At 39.2% G+C, this 21,479-nt stretch overlaps 1 protein-coding gene and 1 pseudogene across 3 annotated transcripts in view; one reads left to right on the top strand and one right to left on the bottom strand.

Moving 5' to 3' along the window:
- The window catches only part of GEMIN2 (gem nuclear organelle associated protein 2), a 37,355-nt gene extending 19,453 nt beyond the window's left edge, over positions 1–17,902 (top strand). Inside the window, exons 8-10 of one of the 2 annotated variants that reach the window (XM_084871440.1) lie at positions 1,351–1,461; positions 3,218–3,276; positions 16,145–17,902. In XM_084871440.1, the coding sequence (XP_084727566.1) occupies positions 1,351–1,461; positions 3,218–3,276; positions 16,145–16,184 (210 nt within the window). In that variant the 3' untranslated portion in view covers positions 16,185–17,902. Of the gene's footprint in view, positions 1–1,350; positions 1,462–3,217; positions 3,277–16,144 lie in introns of those variants that run through there. The other variant, XM_084871441.1, reaches the window with a different exon arrangement.
- The window catches only part of LOC311620775 (neurofilament light polypeptide-like), a 1,158,328-nt pseudogene that overhangs the window by 198,177 nt on the left and 938,672 nt on the right, over positions 1–21,479 (bottom strand). The window lies entirely within an intron of this gene.

Raw genomic sequence — 21,479 nt, 5'->3', positions numbered from 1 at the left:
ATTTGGCTCTGTTGACTAATGAGTTTGCTGACCACTGAACTAGGAAGAAAGGTGAACATTTAAAAAATTAGCAGAAAGTTTATCAAGATGGTGGGATTTCAGCTTAATTTTTTCTTTGTGCATTTTGTATTTAGTTTTTCTTCATTTAGTATTATTTTTGTAATTAAAAAGAAAAACCCATTTTAAAATGGGATGGGAATAAATTTAGCTTGCATGGTATTTGTAGAAGTATCAAAACATTATTTCATCTAGAATATAGTTCCTTTGTATAGACCCAGGGGACAGACAAAGTTTTAAAATTATAATATGAGTGGACCGAGGTGTCTCAGGTTTGGTTCCCGATCTAGGGCTTGCAGTACCTTGGTTGCAGGTTCAATCCCTAGTTCTGGTCGGGCGGCCCTGGTCAGGGTGCATGTGGGAAGCAACCAACTGACATGTCTCTCTCACATCGATAGCTTTCTCTCTCCTCCTCCTCCCACCTTCCACTCTCTCTAAAAATCAATTGAAAAAATATTCTCCCTCGGGTGAGCATGAAGAAAATTAAATAATAAAATAAAATGCATTTCTACAGGCAAAAAATTTATAATATGAGTTGTATATCTGTCTATAGAAGGCAAAGGAAAAATGTATCTTAATTTTTCAAGGACTCATACACATCTTTTTAAAAAAATATATTTTATTGACTTTTTACAGAGAGGAAGAGAGAGGGATAGAGAGTTAGAAACTCGATGAGAGAGAATCATCGATCAGCTGCCTCTTGCACACCCCCCACTGGGGATGTGCCTGCAACCAAGGTACATGCCCTTGACCAGAATCGAACCCGGGACCCTTCAGTCCGCAGGCCGACGCTCTGTTCACTGAGCCAAACCGGTTTTGGCCTCATACACATCTTAATGCAGTTTTCTACCTATGAATTGGGACTATAATTGTAATAAGAATCTCTGAAACAAACTTTTCTGGGGGTAAGACTACCATGTTTCCCCGGAAATAAGACATCCTCCGAAAATAAGACCTAGCGCATGGAAAGATAAGATATCCCCTGAAAATAAGACCTAGCACAACTTTGGGAGAAAAAATTAATATAAGACACTGTCTTATTTTCGGGGAAATGGTATTTTGAAGTATCTAATGTCTGTGTCTAAAGTTAGAAGATACAAAAGCTATCATCTTGCTAGCTAGATGACCTTTTATTATCTACCTATATCCAAACATTATACAGTTAAATGTTCTGCTAAATGTGTGAAATTATTCATAGCAAATAACCAGACACAACTTGGAACATTTTAAAAATTAGTTGAAGCATGATGATGCAATATTTCCCTACTTACTATTTTTTAAAATTTTATTTAGGGAAGATGGCTTTATGCTTTGTTGGCTTGTCTTGAAAAACCTTTATTACCTGAGGCTCATTCACTGATTCGACAACTTGCAAGAAGATGCTCTGAAGTGAGGCTTTTAGTGGTAAGTTGCAATATGGTGATAAAAGATTCCAATGAAATAAGAAAACATGGAATATTTTATCAGTCAGATGGCTGCTGGAGCCTTGGACACTAAGTTCATTATAAGCAGTTGGAAAGAAAAAAAGAAGGCCATCATCCTCTTTAAGAGACTTCCCAGAGGTTCCACTGCACATCTGGCTATCTAGCTCATTGGCCAGAATTTGGTCACATGGCCATAAGAAACTGGGGAAAGTTTACTTTTAGCTGGGTGGCAGTGTGCCTGACTGAAAATGAGCTTCATAGTAAGGGGATATAAGAAGCTGTTATAGTCATCTAGCAATCTCTAGTCCAATGATTGATTTGAATTTCTCCCGTCAGACCCTCTGACTTACATGTAGCATTACCATAAAAATTAAAGCCCTATTAAACCCACTTCTGATTTTTTTTTCATCCCTCCTTTCCCTCCACAAAAGTAAACTTGACTATTCCATAGTTCTTTCATTAGACTACTGTGATGTGGCCCAAACGAACTTAATGGACTGTACTCCAAGCAAATTTTGGCTATTCAATAACTACTATCCCCATGCTTTGTTCCTAGACTTTATTCCCTCTGCAGAAGAGCCTTTTCACTCTCTTCCAGTCTGCATCTCAGTGCCATTCCCCCTCCCCCCCACAATCTGGCTTATATCTCATCATATTCTATGATACATTTCCTGATCCCAACAACAAAAAAGAATCTTCTGTTCTCTCATTATACTTTGTATCTTTTCTATGGCACCTTACACATTTTCCCTTTCATTAAAGCTATTTTGTGGCTATTTCATCTTCTGTGCTATTAGCAGTTAATATGTCTATTCACTTTGTCCCATATGATGCTTGGTACATAGAATTGAGTACAATAACATCATGGACGTGTGTCCCAAGTTTCAATTAATATATGACATGTCTGTTATAACATTACTCAATAGGTTATTGTGACTGTTCCTTGAAATGTATAAAAATAAATTTCATACTCTGTAAGACTACTTTCCATGTATCTTAGATCTGTCATTTTAACAGATACTTTTTTTTTTAATTAATATCTTTTATTGATTTTCCACAGAGAGGAAGGGAGAGGGATAGAGAGCTAGAAATGTCGATGAGAGAGAAACGTCCACGAGCTGTCTCCTGCACACCCCCTACCGGGGATGTGCCTGCAACCAATGTGCATGCCCTCGACCGGAATCGAACCTGGGACCCTTCAGTCCGCAGGCCCGACGCTCCATCCACTGAACCAAACTGGTTTCGGCTAACAAATACTTTAAGTGAACTTAAATGCATAGTTCAGGAACTACTTCCATCATAATTGAGATAGAATACTTACTGGTATGTCTTAATGCTGGAAGCCAAAATTTCACTCCTTCTCAGTTGTAAGTTCTCTAAAATATTTTACATACCTTTTCATTACTATCCAGTAAGACATAGGCTTTTTTGCTGCACTTCTTGGAACTAGGAAAGATGTTCTCCAAAGTTATTCCTAGAGACCTTAATCCTTCCTTCTTTTCCTGGGTAAGCATATTTATTTAAAAGATTATCTTAGCTGTTTCTTGAGGGATCATTAATTCTACAATTTGGTCTTTTTTCTTTTATGTTTCCTACCGGTATTTCCATGTGATTCTTACTATCACCTAATAAAATTTTGCATCAAAAGGAAATTTTTTTCAAAGATAGTAGGGAGGAACAGATTACATTTTGAGTTCTACCACATGTGGCTTCTTCTCTCTTTTTTTTTTTGTTAGAACAGCCAAGATGATGAGAGAGTTCCTGCTTTGAATTTATTAATCTGCTTGGTAAGCAGGTAAGTAATATTTGGCTTCTTACTTTGTAATAGTATTCTATTAATGGTGGTAGAGTTTATTTACATTTTACAGTAGAGGAAATTGAAGTGTAAGAAAACATACTGTACGTATCACAGCTTTTAGTTTTTTTCTATAAATAATGCTTCAGTGAAGATCCTTATTCATACAGCTCTATTTTTTCCTGAGGTTAATGTCAGAGGGAGACTGAGGGACCTGATGCGTTGGGGAAGAATGATCAGAAGCCTCAGGGTTGAAAGGTCCAGGGTCGGCAGAAGGGACTTTGAGTGGAGAAGTAAGATTTGATGAGTAGAGCAAGTTTGACTCAGTGGAAGACGATTGAGGAGTACAAAGAAGGCCTGGATGTAGGGGATCTCTGATCACTTTTCATTGCCATGACAGAAATTGTCTAAGTCCCAGAGAATTTTAAAATTTCAGGCCAGTGTGAATAATTTATATTGTGGACTAGGGGCCCAGTGCATGAATTCGTGCACCTTGAAAGGATCTGTGGGCCGTGAGGCTGCAGTGGGCCCAGGGGTGGTCTTGGCCCATCCTCCCCAACCCCACCCAGCCTCCTGCCAGCAGCCCCGCTTCTGCCACCTCCAGCTCCCACACGCTGATGGTGTCAGCCCCATTCGCATCTGCTGATGGCATGGAGTGATTGGGATGTGAGCAGCAGCTACTGGCCTGATTGCCCCTCAGGAACAGGGGGAGGCTGAGAAGCCCTGAGGGGCGATAAGGGCCAGAGACAGGTAGTGCAGCAGGTGCAAGCTCTGGGCAGGACTGTAGCACACAGGAGCAAAGAATTTTCAGTAACCACCAGAGCCTGCCCCGATGACAGCAATTGGTGCCCCGTTAGTCTGGCACCCCAGCTCACCTTCTCCGCCATCGCACTGCGGCCGACGCCCACCATGTTCCGCACTCTGCCGCCTGCTACCGAAGCCTGCCATGTTCCATGCACACCTCCTGGTAGCAACCAGTTGTTTGGTTGTTCTGCCATTCAGTCTTTTTGCATATTAGGATTTTGTTTATCTAGAAGATAAAGCACTTTGCCTGGACTTCTGTGCAAAGGCTGAGCATGTTAGGTTATGGGGTAGAAATCCCAGAGGAGTGTATTTTGGGAGGGATGGAAAAAAAATTCCCCATGGTATAAAGTAGGAAGAGGAGATAAGCAACAAATGGAGACCCAAGGAGCAAGAATTAGAGGGAGGGCGTCTCCACCAACTAGTCAGGCTCTGGAGAGAGGTCAGCCTAATCCACGTGGCAGGCATCCCCTGTGATGTGGAAGTCTGTGGGACCTGGTCTCAGGGGCCGAAGCCAGGCAGGAGCGCTAGGTCTTTAATGTGAGATGAGGAGCAAATCAGAAATCCGTTTGTCACTTATCGGAAATGAAATGAACCAGTGTTGAGTGCAGGAAGGAGAGGTCCCCAGGAGGACCCGTACGGGAGGGAGGCATAATTGAAGCCAGTAACCACGTCATCTGGGTAGGATTCAGAGGTAAGGTCAGATTGAGCTGCCACTGCCTATTGCTCTCCAAGTAGTAAACACAGGGTGACTAAAGCCAGCGATAACTTCCCTTCCCCGTGGAACCCTCCTGGGTTTGTCACCAAATGTTAGGGTTACCGAAGGAGGAATGCACAAGACCAGAGGGGATAAAGAATTATGAATTTATTAGGTCATCTGGATACCCAGAGGGACTGAACCCCCAAGTGGTGCCAGCATCCAAGGACTGAGAGTCAGAGATTGTAAAGGACTCTAGGTGGGCTTTTATTAGGCAGAGAATTCTCTTGGTGAGTCCTGAGAAGAAAGATAATGGTCATAGTAAGTGGAATGTGGTCTTAGCAAGTGCTAAACAAAAGAAAATGTCTGTTGTGGTCTAAAGGTCAGTTCCCAAGGGAAGTGTCTTCAATTATTCAATCAGATCTAACAACCCCCTCCCCCAAAACCAATTCATCACCCAGGTTCAGGAATTACTAACTACCAGAGGCCCAGTGCATGAAATTCCTGCACAGGGGCGGGAGGGTTCCTCAGCTCAGCCTGCACCCTCATGCAGTCCAGGGCTGCTGGCTCGTAACCACTCACCTGCCTGCCTGATCACACTTAACCACCTCTGCCTTGGCCCCTGCCACTGGCTTTGTCTGGAAGGTCGTTCAACTGTCCAGTCTAATTAGCATATTACAATTTTATTATACAGTAGAGGCCCGGTGCATGAAATTTGTGCGTGAGGGGGGAGGTTGTCCCTCAGACCAGCTAGCACCCTCTCCAGTCTGGGACCCCTCTCACAATCCAGGACTGTTGGCTCCCAACTGCTCACCTGCCTGCCTTCCTGATTGCCCCTAACCGCTTCTGCCTGCAAGCCTGATCACCTAACCACTCCCCTGCCAGCCTGATTGATGTCTAACTCCTCCCCTGCCAGCCTGTTTGCCCCTAACTGTTCCCCTGCAGGCCTGGTCACCCCCAACTACCCTCCTCTGCCAGACTGGTCACCCCTAATTGCACTCCCCTTAGGTTTGATCATCCCGAACTGCTCTCCCCTGCAGGCCTGGTCCCTCCCAACTGCCCTCCCCTGCTGGCCTGATTGCCCACAACTGCCCTCCCCTGCTGGCCATCTTTTGGTGGCCATCTTGTGTCCACATGGGGGTAGCCATCTGTGTGTTGGAATGATGGTCAATCTGCATATTACTCTTTTATTAGATAGGATAGAGGCCTGGTACATGAGTTGGGGCCAGCTGGTTTGCCCTGAATGGTGTCCCGGATCAGGGTGGGGATTCTCTTGGATCATAGAATGTCTTAGGTGAGGGGTCTGTGGTGGTTTGCAGAATGGCCACGCCCCCTGGCATCCCAAGTGGAGGCCCTAGTATCTGGGAATTATTTATCTTCTACAATTGAAACTGTATCTTGAGTGAGCCAAGCCTTCTGCTTGCTCTATGGAGGCAGCCATGTCTGTTGGGATTTATTTATCTTCTGTCATTGAAGTTTTGTAGCCTTAAGCAGAGGCCAAGGAAGGCTAGGGCTGCAGAAGCTTGGCTTCCTCCATTTCTGGGAGAAACACTAGCCTCCTGCTCTCTCCAGCTCCGGGGCTGCCGCCATTTTTGTTGGGATTTATTTACCTTCTATAACTGAAACTTTGTAGCATTGAGTGGAAGCCTATGCCAGCAAGGGCAGATGGAAAGCTTGGCTTCCTCCCACCTGCTTTCTGTGGCCACAGTCATTTTGGTTAGGTTTTTTTTTGCATATTCGCTCCTGATTGGCTTGTAGGTGTGGCTTGTGGGTATAGCAGAGGTGCAGTGAATTTGCATAATACTCTTATTGTATAGAAATTGTGGCCTGGTGCATAAAGTTCATGCACAGAGGGTGTGTCCCTCAGCCTGGCCTGTACCGTCTCCTACAACCCTTAGGGGATGTAGGTTTAGGCCTGATCCCCTAGGCCCCATAGAGATCTGGCCTGAACTGGCAGTCAGACATCCCTCTCTCAATTCGGGACCACTGGCTCCTAACCACTCACCTGCCTGCTTGCCTGATCGCCCCTAACCACTCCGCTCGCCGCCCAACAGCCTTCATGCCCCCCAACTGCCCTCCTTTGCCAGCCTGATCGCTCCCAACTGCCCCCCTCCCACTGCCGTCCTGCTCATCCCCAACTGCCCTCCCCTCCTGGCCTGATTGCCCCTAACTGCTTCTGCCTCGGCCCCACCACCATGGCTTTGTCTGAAAGGTCTCCCTGTCTAATTAGCTTATTACCTTTTTATTAATATAGATCCATGGTCAGCAAACTGCGGCTTGCAAGCCACATGCGGCTCTTTGGCCCCTTGACTGTGGCTCTTCCAAATTTGACTCTCAAAAGAAATTTCAATAGTTATACTGTTGATATTTGACACTAGTCAGATATTTGAGTTTGCCACTGACTAGGATAGATTATCTGTTCACCAGGATGTTTCTTTATTCCATTGTTTTTGTTAATATATTTTAAACAAATTTCTGGCATATCATTTCTTTTAGTATGTACCTGAGAAGAGCTTTTTGTTTGTAGTTTTCTGAGAAGAGCTTTTTAAAAATATAATACTAGTACCACACCTCAAGAATTTAATAACTCATGTATCATTGATGACTACTCCATGTTTCATATTCCCTAGTTGTCCCAAAAATGTTGTTTTAATTTTGAATTCTTTAAATTTAGGGTGTCCTCATTGCATTTGTTTGATGTCTCTTAAATCTCCCCATCAACCCTCCTGGAGGGTTTTTTCTTTGTCATTTATTTGTTGAAGAAACTGGGTCCTTTGACTTGTAAAATTTCACATCTTGGTTTTGACAACTAAATCTTCATGCAGTATTTAATGTGTTCACCCCTCATATTTTCTATAAACTGGTAGGTAAGTCTAGAGGTTTGATTATACAGGTGACCCCCAAAAATGTAATACACTTTAACAGGTGATAGCTGAATTTTGAAAATGAAATGTATTTTCATAAACATTGCCTTTATAATTATTCAAAGTGTGTGTATACATTTTTGGGGGGTGGACCCTATATATTATAGTGTTTTTGTTTGTTTGATAATACTCTATGGATGCTGTTGTATTACATCAGGAGGCATATAATGTCCAGTTGTCCTACTCTTAGTGATGATAAAGGTGATCTTAAGTGTTCAGGTAAAGCCTATACCTTTTACCTGTTGGTTTTATCAGCCATTGATGATTGTTAGATAGATCCATCATTTCCTTAGGACTAGAAAATGCTGGGTTTTATATTTATGTATATAACATTTTCTAGAAAATATAGCCTATCTTCATCAATTTGGTTATTCTGAAATATAGTTTACACCCCCTAAAAATAAATAGGATACAGGCAGTATTATTTCCAATTATTACTAATTTTTGAAAAATAATGAAGTTGTGGACTAGCAGTCCTCAAAGATGACCAATAAGATTGTTTGTTTTTGGATTACTGTTTTGCATTTAGGGGTTTTAACATTTTATACGTTTCGATCCATTGCAGTCAGTATTTCTTTTAAATAAATCTCTATTATTCAAATTATTACAATTTTCCTGTTTTTCCCTCCATAGCTTCCCTCCAACCGGTTTCCACCCCACCCTCTGCCCTTACCACCTCCACCCCACTGTCCTCATCCATAGGTGTACGATTTTTATCCATTCTCTTCTCGCATATCCCTTTACCCCCAAGAATTGTCAGTCCACTCCTTTCTATGCCCCTGATTCTATTTATTATATTCACCAGTTTATTATGTTCTTCAGATTTTTTATTCACTTGATTTTTAGATTCACTTGTTGATAGATATGTATTTGTTCTTCATAACTTTTTTCTTTACCTTTTTCTTCTCCTTCCTCTTAAAGAATACCTTTCAGGTCTACTGTAAAAATAAAGAAATAGGAAGCGAAGAAGGAACACAGGGGTATAGAATATAAATGGCATCAAATGAGTACCTATCATTAATAACATTAAATGTAAATGGTTTAAATGCTCCAATCAAAAGACATAGGGTAACAGATTGGATAAGAAAACAAAACCCATACATCTGTTGTCTACAAGAAACCCACCTCAGAAAAAGAGATGCACACAGACTGAGGGTGAAGGGATGGAAAAAGGTTTTCCAGGCAAATGGAAATGAAAAGAAAGCTGGGGTAGCAATACTTATATCTGACAAATTAGATCTCAGAGTGAAGGACATAACAAGAGACAATAAAGGCCACTTCATAATACTAAAGGGAGCAATCAAACAAGAAGAAATAACCCTGGTAAATATATATGCACCCAATACGGGAGCACCCAAATACATAAAAAAACTGCTGGAGGACATTAAGGGAGAGATTAACAGCAATACAATCATAGTAGGAGATTTTAATACCCCATTGTCACCCTTCGACAAATCATCTAAACAAAAAATCAGCAAAGAAATATCAATCCTAAATAACTCATTAGACCAGATGGAATTAATTGACGTCTTCAGAACATTCCACCCCAAAGCCACAGAATATACATTCTTCTCAAATGCACATGGGACATTCTCAAAGATAGACCACATTTTGGGACATAGGCAAAGTCTCTTCAAATTCAAGAAGATAGAAATCATATCAAGCATCTTCTCAGACCATAATGGCATAAAACTGGAAATTAACTACAATAAAAATAATCCAAAGAAATCAAACACATGGAGACTAAACAGCATGCTATTAAACAAGGACTGGGTTACCAGAGAAATCAAGGAAGAAATTAAAAACATCCTGGAAACAAATGACAATGAAAACACAACAATCCAAAATCTATGGGACACAGCAAAAGCAGTTTTGAGAGGGAAGTTCATATCCTTACAAGCCTATTGCAAAAAACTAGAAAAAAGTGTAACAAATGATCTAACTCTACAACTCAAAGAGTTAGAAAAAGAGCAACAAGAAAAGCCCAGTGTAAGTAGAAGGAAGGAAATAACAAAAATCAGAGCACAGATAAACGACATAGAGACCAAAGAAACAATACATAAGATCAACAAAACCAAGAGCTGGTTCTTTGAAAGGATAAACAAGATAGATGGACCTCTAGCCAGACTAACCAAGAAACAAAGAAAGAGGACCCAAATAAACAAAATCAGAAATGAAAGAGGTGAAATAACAACAGACCCCACCGAAATACAACGGATTGTTACAAAATACTATGAACAACTCTACTCCAACAAACTGAACAACCTGGAGGAAATGGACATATTCCTAGAAAAATATAATCTTCCAAAACTCAATCAGGAAGAATCTAAAAACCTCAATAAACCAGTGACTTGGGAAGAAATTGAAACAGTCATCAAAAAGCTTCCAGCAAACAAAAGCCCAGGGCCAGATGGCTTCACAGGAGAGTTTTACCAAACATTCAAGGAAGAACTAAAAACTATCCTCCTCAGACTATTCCAAAAAATCCAAGAGGAAGGAACACTTCCAAATTCCTTCTATGAAGCCAGCATCACCCTAATACCAAAACCAGATAAAGACAACTCTATGAAAGAGAATTACAGGCCAATATCCCTCATGAACATAGATGCCAAAATCCTCAACAAAATTCTACAATAGCAAATCGACTCCAGAAGAACATCACAAAGATCATACACCACGACCAAGTAGGATTTATTCCAGGAATGCAAGGATGGTACAATATCCACAAGTCAATAAACGTGATACATCACATAAACAAATTGAAAGATAAAAATCATATAGTCATATCAATTGATGCAGAAAAAGCATTCGATAAAATCCAACACCCTTCTCTGACAAAAACTCTTAACAAGGTGGGAGTACAAGGATCGTACCTCAACATAATAAAAGCTATATATGATAAACCCACAGCCAACATTATACTCAATGGGCAAAAAGTAAAACCATTCCCTCTAAGAACAGGAACATGACAGGGATGCCCACTCTCGCCACTCCTGTTTGACATAGTACTGGAAGTACTAGCCATTGCAATTAGACAAGAGGAGGAAATAAAAGGCATCCAAATAGGAAAAGAAGAAGTAAAGTTATCCTTATTTGCAGATGACATGATATTGTACATAAAAAACCCAAAAGACTCCATTAAAAAACTAATTGACTTAATAAATGAATTTGGCAATGTAGCAGGATACAAAATTAATGCCAAGAAATCCATGGCTTTTCTATACACCAACAGAGAAACTGCAGAAACAGAGACTAAAAAAGCAATTCCATTTACCATCGCACCAAAAAAATTAAGATACCTAGGAATAAATTTAACTAAGGAAGTAAAGGACCGATATGCGGAAAACTACACGACACTGAAAAAAGAGATAGAGGAAGATGTAAGGAGATGGAAGAACATACCATGTTCATGGATCGGTAGGATCAACATCATCAAAATGTCCATACTTCCTAAAGCAATCTATAGGTTCAATGCACTCCCCATTAAAATACCAATGACATATTTCACCGATCTAGAAAGAACTCTCCAAAAGTTCATTTGGAACAATAAAAGACCCCGAATAGCCACAGCAATCCTGAGAAAGAAGAGTAAAGTAGGAGGGATCTCAATACCAGACTTCAAACTATATTACAAAGCCACTGTTCTCAAAACAGCCTGGTATTGGCATAAGAACAGACATATAGATCAATGGAATCGAATCGAGAACCCAGATATCAACCCAAATCACTATGCTCAATTAATATTTGACAAAGGAGGCAAGAATATACAATGGAGTCAAGACAGTTTCTTCAATAAATGGTGTTGGGAAAATTGGACAGACACATGCAAAAGAATGAAACTAGATCACCAACTTACACCATTCACAAAAATAAACTCAAAATGGATACAGGACTTAAACATCAGACGGGAAACCATAAAAATACTAGAAGCATCCACAGGCAGCAAAATCTCAGACGTATGCCAAAAGAACTTCACTGATACTGCCCCTAGGGCAATGGAAGCTAAAGAGAAAATAAACAAATGGGACTACATCAAAATAAAAAGCTTTTTTACAGCAAAAGAAACCATCAACAAAACAACGAGAAAGCCCACAGTGTGGGAGAACATATTTGCAAATGATATCACTGATAAAGGTTTAACCTCCAACATCTACAAACAGCTTATACAACTAAATAAAAGGAAGATAAATAATCCAATTAAAAAATGGGCAATGGACCTAAATAGAACATTTTCAAAAGAAGACAGAAGGAAGGCCAAAAGGCACATGAAAACATGCTCAAAGTCACTAATTGTCCGAGAGATGCAAATCAAAACAACAATGCGGTACCATCTCACACCTGTCAGAATGGCCAACATCAACAAATAAACAAACGACAAGTGTTGGCGAGGTTGCGGAGAAAAAGGAACCCTAGTGCACTGCTGGTGGGAATGCAGACTGGTGCAACCACTGTGGAGAACAGTGTGGAGTTTCCTCAAAAAACTGAAAATGGAACTCCCATTTGACCCAGTAATCCCACTTCTAGGAATATATCCCAAGAAACTAGAAACACCAATCAGAAAGGATATATGCACCCCTATGTTTATAGCAGCACAATCTACAATAGCCAGAATTTGGAAACAGCCTCGGTGCCCGTCAGCAGATGATTGGATCCAAAAACCATGGTACATCTACACAATGGAATACTATGTTGCCATAAAAAAGAAGGAATTCTCATCATTTGCAGCAACCTGGATGGAATTGGAGAACATCATGCTTAGTGAAATAAGCCAATCAATGAAAACGAAATACCACATGACCTCACTCATTTGTGGATAATAAAGAGCATTATAAACTGATGAACCAAAAGATAGATATAGAGACAGTATATCAACAAGTAGACTGTCAATTTACAGCAGGGAGGGGAGGAAGATCTGGGGGAGATAATAGATCAACCGAAGGACTTTTATACATGCATATAAGTACAACCAATGGACACAAAACTCTGGGGAGGGAGGGGATGTGTGGGTGAAAGGGAGGGGGGCAAAAAAAAAAATCAATAAAATATATTTAAAAAAAAAAAGAATACCTTTCAGCCAAAACCGGTTTGGCTCAATGGATAGAGCGTCGGCTTGGGGAATGAAAGGTCCCGGGTTCGATTCCAGTCAAGGGCATATACCTTGGTTGCGGGCATATCCCCAGTAGGGGGTGTGCAAGAGGCAGCTGATCGATGACTCTCTCTCATCGATGTTTCTAACTCTCTATCTCTCTCCCTTCCTCTCTGTACAAAATCAATAAAATATATTTTTTTAAAAAAAGAAAAAAAAACAAAAGAATACCTTTCAGTGTTTCATATAATACTGGTTTGGCAGGGATGAACTCCTTTAGCTTTTTCTTATCTGTGCAGCTCTTTTCTGACCTTCAATTCTGAATGATAGCTTTGCTGGGAAATCTTCCTTGTAGGTTCTTGCTATTCATTACTTTGAATATTTCTTGCCCCTTCCATCGGGCCTGCATAGTTTCTGTTGAGAAATCAGCTGGAAATCGTATGGGTGTTCTCTTGTACATAACTATTTTTCTCTTGCTGCTTGTAAGATTCTCTCTGTCTTTTGCCCTTGACATTTTAATTATGATGTGTCTTGGTGTGGTCCTCTTTGGATTCCTTTTGAACTGTCAGTTCCTGGACTTGTAAGTCTATTTCTTTCACCAGGTAGAGGAAGTTTTCTGTTATTATTTCTTCAAATAGGTTTTTAGTATCTTGCTCTCTCTCTCTTCTTCTGGGACCCTCATAATTCTGATGTTGGTACGCTTGAAGTTGTCCCAGAGTCTCCTTACACTATCTTTATATTTTTGGATTCTTTTTGCTTTTCCGGTTGGGTGTTTACTTCTTTGTATTCCAAATATTTGACTTGATTCTTGTGATTCTCTCATCTGCTGTTGGATCTCTGTATATTATTTTTTGTTTCAGACAGTGTATGCTTAATTTCTATTTGGTCCTTTTTCATATCCTTGAGGGTCTTGCTAAATTTCTCGGAGGTTTCTAGTAGTTCTTGAGTAACCTTATAATGGTGGTTTTGAATCCTATATTCAGTAGTTTGCTTTCCTCCATGTCTTTCATTTGTGACCTGTTTTTTGTCTCCGAATTTTGGCTGATTCCCTGAGTTGATAGAATGGTTTTGTGTGCTAAGTGTTCTATAGGGCCCAGTGGCTCAGACCCCCAATTATCTGAGGTGGACACTCTTTGTGCACCTCTTTGTGGGCTGTGTGCATAGTTTTGCTGTAGTTAAGCCTTGACTGTTGTTGGTATCACTGGGAGGAATTGAATTCCAGGCCAATTGGCTGTGAGGATCAGCTGTGTCTACGCTGAGAGAACTTCTGTGCTGGAGACACCCTTGTGAGACAAGACTTGCAAAAACCTCTGTGCTCAGCTTGGATGGTGCAGCATCTCAGGGAGAAGCAGACAGTAATGGCTTCCCATCAGCCCTACCCTAAAAGGCCCCAGAGTCTCAGTTTCCTGTGGTAATCGCTGCAAGCACCTCTGAGAGAAAGCCACCCTCGAGTTTTGCCTCCTGCCAGACAGTTCAGTTTCTTCCCAAACAAGTGTGGGTCCCCAGAGTCTCGCCCGGAACTGGAGTTCAGAGTAGTTGGGAGCTTTTGTCTCCCAATTTAGAAAGCCAGCCACATACTCAGTTGCCAGCCCTCTCTTCACATACGCCTCGGTACCTTTGCCTTCCACAGTTCCTGTGAGTCTCAGTATGCTTTTCTCTTTTCTGAAAGTCCAGTTTCTCCCCTTATGAGTCTGGGTCCCCAGAGTCTTTCCTGGAACTGGAGTTCATATCCTTTGGGAGCTGTTGTCTCCCTCACAGTTGAGAAAGCAAGTCGCGTACTCAGTTGCCAGCCCTCTCCACACGCACGTGCCTCAGTACCTCTGCCTTCTGCAGCTCCACTGAGTCTCAGTGTGCTTTTCTCTTTCCTTCTGGTTGTAGAATTTCCACTCAGCCAGCCTTCCTATTCTTCTGAATGATGTCTGTTTTGTCTTTTAGTTGTAGTTTTGAAATTGTTGGGTGAGGCATCAGTTTAGATGTTTATGCCACCATCTTTGTTTCTCTCACAGTCATTATTTAATGCTCAGGTTGTTCCATCTTTGGCCAGTCAGGTCAACTCATATGCTTTTTGTTATATAATCCTAGTGGTCTTTTTTTTTTAATTTTTTTATATTTTATTGATTTTTTACAGAGAGAAAGGGAGAGGGATCGAGAGTTAGAAACATCGATGAGAGAAAATCATCTATCAGCTGCCTCTTGCACACCTCCCACTAGAGATGTGCCCGCAACCAGTGTACATGCCCTTGACCGGAATCGAACCCGTGACCTTTCAGTCTGCAGACCGATGCTCTATCCACTGAGCCAAACCGGTTTCAGCCCTAGTGGTCTTTTTTAGTTGTCTTTTGGTATGTCAAAATGATTCATGTGTTTTGAATATTTTTGGATCTGTAGCTACAATTAGTCTTCTCTCCTGGGAGTACTGTTTCTTTTTTTCAAGTAGAATATGGTATTTAGAGTCCAGAGAACTAGTTGTGCATTGAGTTCTTTTCAGTGAACAGCTAGGAACTATGTATTATTTAGAAAGAGAAAAAGAAAATTCTGAGTTCAAATTTATATTTCAGGTCTAGTTTAAGATTCTGGGGTTTTTCTTTAATATTTCTTTTTAACCTATGCTGAAAATCCTGATTTCTAACCACGTTAACATAACTATGGCTTTATCCTGAAACATACACATAATTATTTCAGAATAACAATGCTACCAATGTCACTGACAGTAAAAATATTGAAATCATTTTAATAATGCTTTGCATTCTGTTTTTGTCCCTGGTATATCTTACTAGAAACATGCTGTATATCAGAACACTGTTTAAGGTCATTTAAAAATATTCTCTGTGTGATATACTACCAACTTGATATATGGGAAGACTCATTTTGTGGAGTTTGATTCATGTTTGTTTTTTAATTTAATCTTTTTTCATAATTACAAAAGAATATTACATTTCTCCAAGGTTAAATTATAATTCATTGTACATTTGGAGTATTTTAGAATCCATCGTTAATCTCCCTAGCCTCCTTTCTCTCTTCTGTATTATCGATTTTATTATTAATTTTTGGTTTATCCTTTTACTTATCGTTTTTAAAAGTATAAGCAAATATATATGCATTCCTACACACACTTATAAAAAGTGGCATATTAAACATACCATTCTGTACCTTTTTCCATGTAATAAGTCCTGGAAGTCATGCTATAGCAGTATGGATATTTTATAAAAGCTTCATAGCCTTCTCTGTATTGATGTACTATAGTTTATTCACCCATCCCCTTATTGATGGACATTTGGGTTGTTTGCAATCTTCTGATATTATTTTCTGTAGTGCTGCAATTAATATCTCTAAGCATACATTCAATGATTTCTTTGCTAGGTATTTTGACCAACGTGACTTAGCTGATGAGCCATCTTGATGTTGCTGATCTCTCAGGTGTAGAAGATACTTGTGATGAAGGCAGACTGTCTGAGGAAATACAATGCCAATGAAGGGCAGGTTGCATCACATTTTCAATATTATGTAAGAGGTCTTCATCTAAATCTGTGCAACTGAAGTTGATATGTAGGATGAAGAGTGTATGGATTTGAGCATCTGAAGTATCTTTGGATAATCCCACTAATTTCTAATGAACAGTTTTCTAATACCATGTGTAAAACTGTATGGTGAAATTTTACAAATGTCCTTGATACTCCTTTATTATTTACAGATGTAAACATAAAATTTTATTGAAAATATATTTTGGTTACTAAAATTTTGTTTGACTCTTGTAAAAAACAAAACAATGGAGAAAGGGTCTTAGAATTAAAAGTCTAGGTTAAATGGCAAATGTGTTCTTACCAGCAAAATTAATAAGACATTTTCCATTTAAGCTCAATATTATTATTTAAATGATTTATTGTACAAAACTTTAAAAAAAAAACCATAATTTTATTGATTTCAGAGAGGAAGGGAGAGGGAGATAGAAACATGAATAATGAGAGAGAATTATTATTATTTTTTTCAAATATATTTTATTGATTTTTTACAGAGAGGCAGGGAGAGACATAGAGAGCTAGAAACGTCGATGAGAGAGAAACATTGACCAGCTGCCTCTTGCACACCCCCCACCGGGGATGTGCCCTCAACCAATGTACATGCCCTTGACTGGAATCGAACCTGGGACCTTTCAGTCCGCAGACCGTCGCTCTACCGTTGAGCCAAACCGGTTTCGGCAGAGAGAGAATTATTGATCAGCTGCCTCCTGCAAGCCCCATACGGGCCTGTGCCCTATGGAAATTGCACTGTGACTGTGATTCATAGGTTGAAGCTCAACCCACGCCGTGCTTCTCTGTTAACAAATTATTTTTAATAGTACCCTAATAGGTTGACTGCTTTAATTTTTGTGTCAAATCTTAATGTTCATATGTAATTTATCACGTAGATATTTTTCCTACTTTAACTAAACATCCTGGTAGCAGTGTTCCTCAAATAGGGATTTATTTTTTTCACGTAATGAGAAGCATAGAGGAACTGGCTACTGGCATTGGTTCAGTGACTCCATGATACCAAGTCTCTGGTTTTTTTGGCCTTTCCCTCATGGTAACAGAATGGCCACTGCAGCCCAAGGCTATGTCTCTATTAGCAAAACCAGGAAAGGGGAAGCAGCGCCTTACACATCTAATTCTTACTCATATCAGCAAAACCTTCTGCAGAAACCCAATTTGTGCTCATCTGTTGGCCACAAGTGTATAAGATGATCACCTCTAGTGGCAAAAAAGGTCAAGAAATGAAATTGTAAGCCTTTCCAGATTTTCTAATAAAGGTAGGAAAGGAAAAGGGATTAGGAATAACCGTGGATTAGGGAACCAACAGTTTTGCCAATAGTTACAAATATAGCAGACATATTTACATTTTAATCTTTTCTGTTGTCTTCAGAAAGTTGATTTTCAAATGTCAACTTAATAGTCTTAAGTTGTTTTAACTTTCTCAAACTGTTGGATATCTAATTTGTTTTCGGTGTTAATCCAATATAGAAAATGCTACTACGAATATCCTCTTGTACATAACTTTGCTTCCTTTAGTCAGAGTTCCCAAGAGTAAGGTTGCAATTCATGAGTCTTATCAATTAATGTTGCATTTGAAAACTTTACTTAATTGTGGTTTTAAAAATTAGGAATTTTTGTTTCTCGTCGGGTAATTCTGGTATAGGAAGTTCAGGGCTAGTACAGCAACTTTACCAGTATGGTATCTTAAATGTCTGGGCTGCATCCAGATTTTGCTTTTATCAATTTTAGTATGTAGCTTTCTTTTTTTCAGTCATGGTATGGTTGCTTTGTCTCTTGTCTCATATCGGTATTCCAGGAAGGATAAAAAGGTACCATCCCTTCTTGCTGTTTATGTCAAAGGAGCAAGGCATTATAAGAAATCCTCAACTTAACTATCACTTGCTAGAGTTATGATATTTTGATTATAAAGAAAGATGGAAATAGAAATTTCTTTTAGCAGAGCACACATTGCCATTCCTATAAAAGATGGAGTTCTGTTAGAAAAGGGGACAGTGGCTACTGGCTTAGGCAGCCAGCACTGTCTACTATAAAGAGCATAGTTTTCCAACCTCTACACAACCAGCTATAATAGCTTCACATTTTTTGTCGTTTTGATGCTGGGGGGAGGGAGTGCCTAGGGGTTGATTTTATTTAATCTGTTAATTATTGTTTTAATTTACATTTCTTTCATAACTAGTGGTTGAACACAGTCATGCACACTATCACACAGATTGAAATTCCCAAGGACAGGATAGCATACAAAAGAAGGCAATTTTGCATGTGCTAAAGACAGTGGTGTAAAAATTTATTTATTTATTTATTTATTTATTTTTTTAAATCCAAATTTAATTTTCAACTACAGATATAATATTATATTATATTCAGGTGTATAACATAGTGATTAGATATTTATATACCTTACAAAGTGATCACTTTCATAAATCCAGTATCCATATGATACCATACATGCTTATTACAATATTGTTGACTATATTACCTATGCTGTACTTTATATCTTCGTGACTATTTAACTGGCAATTTGTACTTCTTAAAAATTTATTTTAATATAGTTACATCTATATTTTCTAGCAAGCTGGAGGATTCCCAAATACGTAAATGAGAACCATTTTTATAATGACTCAATTTGGCATAAGGATTTTTTTTTTCAGGAATGTAAGGACAAATAAAAATAATGGGTATTTTAAGCCATTAATCACAATTAAAAGTATATTCCAATTTTAATGAAAAATTAAAGAAAGCTCCTCCACTCTTTTTTTTTTTTTTTTTTTTTTTTTTTTTATATATATATATATATATTTGATTTTTTACAGAGAGGAAGGGAGAGAGAGAGAGCCAGAAACGTTGATGAGAGAGAAACATCGACCAGCCACCTCCTGCACACCCCCCACCTGGGATGTGCCCGCAACCAACGTACATGCCCTTGACCGGAATCGAACCCGGAACCTTTCAGTCCGCAGACCGATGCTCTACCACTGAGCCAAACTGGTTTTTGCGAAAGCTCCTCTACTCTTAACATAGGAATAAAATCTCAAGTTTGTTGAGAAATTGTACATTTTAAAGATATAATTTAGAAGTAGTTATTTTTATTTATTTTGGTCAGAAGGATATACCGGTACATTTACTAAATTGGGATGGTACTTTTTAAAATTTTATTCATTTCTATTTAAAATAAGATTATTTCATCTGTGTCTTTTAGAATAAACCAATTAGAAGGTGACATAATAAAATTGATTCAAATTATTAACTCTACTCTCTTGGACAGAAAGAAAAATGTTTTATAGACCTAGCCAGGTAGCTACTAGAGCATCATCCTGATATGCCAATGTTGTACCTTCAATCCCCGGTAGGGGGACATACAAGATTCAACCAATTGCCCTAACCAGTTTGGCTCAGTGGATACAGCGTCGGCCTGCGGACTGAAGGATTTCAGATTCAATTCCAGTCAAGGATATGTACCTTCATTGCAGGCACATCCCCAGTAGGGGGTCTGTAGGAGGCAGCTGTTTCTCTCTCAAAGATGTTTGTAATTCTCTATCCTTTTCCCTTGGTCTCTGTAAAAAAAAATCAATAAAATGTACTTTAAAAAAAAAAATCAACCAATGAATGAGTGGAACAACAGATCAATGTTTCTGTCTCTCTCTCTCTAAATAATAATTTTTTTTTAATTAAATCAAATTTGCCGGGACCGGTTTGGCTCAATGGATAGAGCGTCGGCTTGGGGACTGAAGGGTCCCGGGTTCGATTCCGGTCAAGGGCATGTACCTTGGTTGCGGGCATATCCCCAGTAGGGGGTGTGCAAGAGGCAGCTGATCGATGACTCTCTCTCATCGATGTTTCTGGCTCTCTATCTCTCTCCCTTCCTCTCTGTACAAAATCAATAAAATATATTTTAAAAAAATAAAAAATAAAAGAAATAAATTAAATCAAATTTTTAAAAATAGAGATGTCAATTTGAACTGTTTGTATCACAATTATTACCTATTGTGATACAAACATATTACACATATTACCAGTTCCCAAATTGCCCTAGAATGTTGCTTTATTTGGGCTGTGTTTCTGGAAAAAATGGTTCTGGGATCAAATACTAGGTTAAATAAAGTTGTTTTTTTTCCCTGAACCTGTAAACATACCATTAATATGTATTAAAAAATCTATAAAAGATGATGGATTTCCAAAATTATATGTGGCTAATATGCTAATGACATTATGTAGCAATGACCAGCTTCCTCTCCCTAGCAACAACTAGCCTCCTTGCAGGTTCTTCAGCCCAGAAACATGACTTGCTTTATAGCCAGGTGGGAACACTTTACACTGTAACCAAATGTCTGTGAAGCGTTTTCCCATGTCTCATCTCATTTGATCCTCACAGAAGTTCTAGACTAGGTAGATAGGAGACTTGGTGCAATCCTATTCTCTTTTGATTAGCCAGAAAATGGAGATTTAGGAAGTTTAGAAATTTGACCTGACTGAAAGGAAGAAATGGTGGACCTTGAAAATGACTTCAGGTTTTCTCACTGAACAGAATATAGTCAAAGACTGCTACAGTTAAATATTTTACTCTTTGTTCTCCCTGCGTGATCTACAATCTGCTTCATGTTGATATTTACTGCTATGTTGCTGTCAGTTACTTGAAAGAGAAATTGGAGTGCTTCACTGGGCTGGAAAAAGTTTAGCTAAATCAGAAAGCAGGTCTAAGCAGGTTTGTTCTATATAAAAGGCTAAGTTGACTCATGCATACACAACACATAAAACTCGCTGGCACCAATTGCACACTTGTTTCAATCTGTCATTGTCAATCATGAATTTGGTTGACACTTGTATTATAGAGAAAGGGTGAATATATTAAAATATTTGTTCGGCCAAAACCTGTTTGGCTCAGTAGATAGAGCGTCGGCCTGTGGACTGAAAGGTCCCAGGTTCAATTCCGGTCAAGGGCATGTACCTTGGTTGGGGGCACATCCCCAGTAGGGGGTGTGCAAGAGGCAGCTGATCAAAGTTTCTCTCTCATTGATGTTTCTAACTATCTCTCTCTTCCTCTCGTGTAAAAAATCAATAAAATATATATTTTTTAAAATGTAGGTTCTATTTAGTGTCTTAACTTTTATGACCCCAAAATTTGTGCCAATCCCAGTCTGATGCCTGAGCTGAACTCCCATTCTATAGCA

Source organism: Pipistrellus hanaki, assembly GCF_964339955.1.
Source record: "Pipistrellus hanaki genome assembly, chromosome: 1".
Lineage (NCBI taxonomy): Eukaryota > Metazoa > Chordata > Mammalia > Chiroptera > Vespertilionidae > Pipistrellus > Pipistrellus hanaki.
This window is presented reverse-complemented; position numbering and strand designations above follow the sequence as displayed.